The sequence below is a fragment of the Lampris incognitus genome, chromosome 1 (genome assembly GCF_029633865.1).
Source record: "Lampris incognitus isolate fLamInc1 chromosome 1, fLamInc1.hap2, whole genome shotgun sequence".
NCBI lineage: Eukaryota > Metazoa > Chordata > Actinopteri > Lampriformes > Lampridae > Lampris > Lampris incognitus.
Window position 1 is genome coordinate 99,451,636 of NC_079211.1, and position 4,085 is coordinate 99,455,720.

Sequence of the window (4,085 nt, forward strand, 5' to 3'; positions counted from 1 at the left end):
GGTAAAGACAGAATGCATTTCTCTGCCGCCCGCTACTCATGTGTGGCAGTTGTTAATGAAAGGGCCATTTGAAGCCTTAGAGTTTCACTTTGGTCATTTTGTGCTCAATTTATCCTGCGTAGCATAGGCGGGCAGTGTAAGGTAGCTTGGGTAATGCTTTCGCATCCTATCGCGCACCTCATTGATTTAGATCGAAGATGTTGCCGCACGTTTAGCGGCCTCTGTTTTGCATCCCTTGTCTCGCGGAAGATTAATGCACGGACTGAAATTAGCTCCCCGACATTAGTCTCATTTCGCAACAGCAAACAACATACATATTTGTGCAGGACACAGATTTTGTAGTTTGAGATCTTTATTCAACGTCTGAAAAGTAAAGCGGTCCAGTCGTATCTAGGAGTACAGTCGTGGAACCGGGTCCATTCATCATGCCGTGGTGTTGACTTTGTCAGAGGCCATTAGAAGCGGTCGCCTACTTGTTTGCTTCTTCTGCACAGCCTCCATTTGTCATTCACCGCCTGCTCAGCTCCCTCTGGGCCCGCCTCCCGCCCTAATCCGCTTCCTGCTCATTGGTCGGTCAATTACCAGAGAGCTTCCGGGTCAAGGTTAAGGAAGCAAGCCCATTTTAATGCTCCGGGGAGGTTTTACTCAACTGTTATAAGACAAATAATATCTGGAGCGCAGTTCTGAAGAAAACATCTATATGCTACACATAAATGCTACACATATATACTACACATATATACTACACAAGTATTCTACCAGGGGTACAAATGAAGAGTGACGGCGAGATAGCGAGTAGCTCAGTCAACCTTGTCGTGGTGGTGTGGAAAAAAATGCAAAGGTCAGGAAAAATCAATTTCGAGGTTCCTGGCTTTATAAAATATACATTATCTTTCCAAAAAAAAAAGTGTAGGGAGAATAGGCCAGGAGTGACAGAGGAGGGAAGCGGAGGCCGAAGAGGCCGAGGAGCGAAGCGGGATGGAGAGGTTTGTGAGATCAAGGTCGTCGCTGGGCTTTAGTATTGGTATTCTTCTCAGTGTTAAAGCGATTCTCTCAATGAATAGTGTTTTCATTCCTCTCCACAATGAGATTCACAGGAGCGGGGGGGGGGGGGATTGCCTCTCTCTCTCTCTTTCTCTCTCGCTGTCTCTATCTTTCTTCCTCCTGCGTCCCCCTCTCTCAGCCCCTCTTCGTTCCCCCTCGGACACGCAAAGGGGGAAGGAAAATAGGGCGTGGGGATAAACAACTTTATCAGACTGGAGCAAATTAAATCAACTGTTTCATTCAATTTCTCAACCCCTAAAGCATCCGCTACCCTATCTACCTACTAACCTTCTAGCCTACAGCTGAAAAGGGAGGGGGGGGGAAGTACTCTATGGAAATTAAAAAGCTTTATTCGTGATTAGATCGTGGATGCAGTAATTGTCTTGGATGATTTATGGGGGCAATTTGTTTCCATGAAGTGCAGTTAAAGACGGCAAAGAAGCTCACTTGCCGTAGTAGGATGGATCAGCACAACTCGGGGGTCTCCGCTGTAAACGTACTCAGTCACCGGTGGGCAGGACTGGGCAGATAGGCAACGTTTTTCATTCAAGCCGCAGAAATTACACACTGAGATACAAACTGATTGAGTCGCCAAGAAGGAGGTAGAAAAGCGCCGGTTCCACTTCTTTCCTCTTTCCATCTTGTGGAAAATAGGCAACCGCAACAAACAGTCGTCCCTCCTCCGAGGGGGACGATAGGGAGGTTACAGGTTTAGGTAAACTGCCAGTACGGTAAGAAATTACCTGCAAAAAGGGAGAGGAGAAGGCGTCGGGCTACGTACGGGTGACTCTAAAAGCCCTGCTGTGTGGTGCTGCAGAGTGTAGAGGACCCTCCACCCTATATCTGTCTGGCATCAGCACCGCCGGTGTTCTCCACATCGCTTCACCGGGGGACAGATGGAGACATGAGCGGGGGCACAGAAAACCCATCAAAAGTGGGATTGCTCTGATTGCGACTCTTGTGTGGGGAGAGTGACAAGTGGGAAATGAGGCACTTGCCATGCCATCCCTCTTCAGCCTGAGGTGCTGCGGATACTCCACCAAAGGCTAATCTCAACAAGAGCTCTCCCACTTTGCTAGGCCCTGTTATTCAGAGACACAGAGAGAGAGCGAGAGAGCGAGAGAGAGAGAGGGAAACAGATCTGCCTCTGCCTGACATCGATCTATGACGCATATTACCACCCTAATCCAATTAATTCTGTTTCGCCTGCAACGCGGCTTACTTGAGTCATCGAAAACACACATATACAAATGTGCACCTCGCGCCCATCGCAATGGGCCGCGCAAAACGCGGCTTCTGCAGGTGGACTCCAGCGCCGTTTGGCGGAATCCTCTCTCTCTCTTCCGGCCCCACCGACATCTGCATCCTCCACGTACAGCGGGGACGTAATTTAGGAGGCGGTCGGATGAGATTGGATTTACTTGACTTACTTTTTGTCGTGTTCCCTGTCTTTCTCTCTCCCAACCCTCCCGCCCTGCCTCCTCTCTCCTCGCCCTCCTCTCTCTGCTCTCCATCTTTTTCATCTCCCTTCTCTGCCCCGTCTCTCTCTCTCTCTCTCTCTCTCTCTCTCTCTCTCTCTCTCTCTCTCCTCTCTCTCTCTCTCTCTCTCTCTCTCTCTCTCTCTCTCTCTCTCTCTCTCTCTCTCTCTCTCTCTCTCTCTCTCTCTCTCTCTCTCTCTCTCTCTTCTCTCTCTCTCTCTCTCTCTCTCTCTCTCTCTCTCTCTCTCTCTCTCTCTCTCTCTCTCTGCAGGCTGAAGTAAATCCAGTGTCGAGGACCAGTAGCAGCAGCAGCAGCAGCAGCAGCAGCGTTGGTGCGACCATGAGGTCGGAGGCCTTATTGCTCTACTTCACGCTACTGCAAATAGCTGGGGCGGGCTTCCCCGAAGACTCAGAGCCCATCAGTATTTCACATGGCAACTGTAAGTATGCCTCTCTCCCTCTCCATTCGTTTCTTTTGTCTTTCTCTCTCTTTCTTTCTACTACTTTGCGAGCACACTTATCATCCCCCGCAAGTCCTCCTCACATCAGATCTCTTCCTTTTCCTGTTTTCTTTCTTCTTCTTCTTTTTTTTTAAATTTTCAGGTCTTTACCCATGGCGGCGCGCTATTCCTCGTCTCATCGAAAGTCCTCCCTCGCCTTCTCCCCTCAGCCTTTTTCTTTGTCTTCTTTGTTTTCCCCATTTTATCCCATCACAAATCCCCCCCCCTCCTCCCATCCCCTCTTCACCTCTCTCTCACTCTGTTTTGTCCTCGTGCTGCTCTACAACTCCCTCATCTTTTACCCCCCCCCCTGTACGCCCAGCCCCTCCACCCCCCCACCCCCCCACTCCAAATGCGTTTCGATGGCATGGAGTGTAATTTGGCACCCGGGGACAGGCCCCTACATACACCAAAATGGAGGACTTAAAGCAGCGTTGGAAACGGAGCTCGCCCCACATCAAAGGATAATCCGCTATTTTTCTGTCGGGCCTGCTAATGCTGTGTGTGATAGTGTAAACGCTGTGGCAGCCTATAAAGATACGCCTCATTGTTCTCTGCCTTTCTCCCATCTCCCCCTCGCTCCCTTCGTCTTTTGCTCTGGGCATAACGCTGTGCCTCCTGGCCATGCGAGTTGGAGAGAGCAGCCCGCCAACCAGCCTGCTGTTTACTCAAAGCGGCCTTTTTTTTCTCCCCTCCAAAGCCACTTAGGGGTCCTATGTTTACACGGCACACACAGCCATTTTAGTGTATGATCTATGGCAGCCGTGGGATTTCAACATACATCCCTGGCTGACCTTTTTCACCTCGCCAAAACGTATGGAATAAAGCACACTTGGGGTGAGGGTGGGGGGTGGGGGGGGCAACAAAAACTTTGTTGGTATCAAATGCCACTTTTGCTTGCTTGAATAAATGCCATCAAGGAAAGGGACTAATATTCATTTCACGCGTTTATGGCTCCCGATGTGCAGGTTTACGGGTTTGCCGTTCTCTTGGTCATGCAGGGTTTGTTGCATTTGTAATTCCTCCTCTCTTTCCCCTACCCGCAGACACAAAGCAGTATCCC

General features: G+C 49.9%; 1 protein-coding gene across 1 annotated transcript in view; it reads left to right on the top strand.

Annotated features, from left to right (window-relative positions):
- The window catches only part of sema6a (sema domain, transmembrane domain (TM), and cytoplasmic domain, (semaphorin) 6A), a 133,336-nt gene that overhangs the window by 55,051 nt on the left and 74,200 nt on the right, over positions 1 to 4,085 (top strand). The window contains exons 2-3 of the mRNA XM_056278492.1: positions 2,794 to 2,962; positions 4,069 to 4,078. Coding sequence (XP_056134467.1) covers positions 2,863 to 2,962; positions 4,069 to 4,078 — 110 coding nt within the window. The 5' untranslated portion in view covers positions 2,794 to 2,862. The remainder of the gene's footprint in view (positions 1 to 2,793; positions 2,963 to 4,068; positions 4,079 to 4,085) is intronic.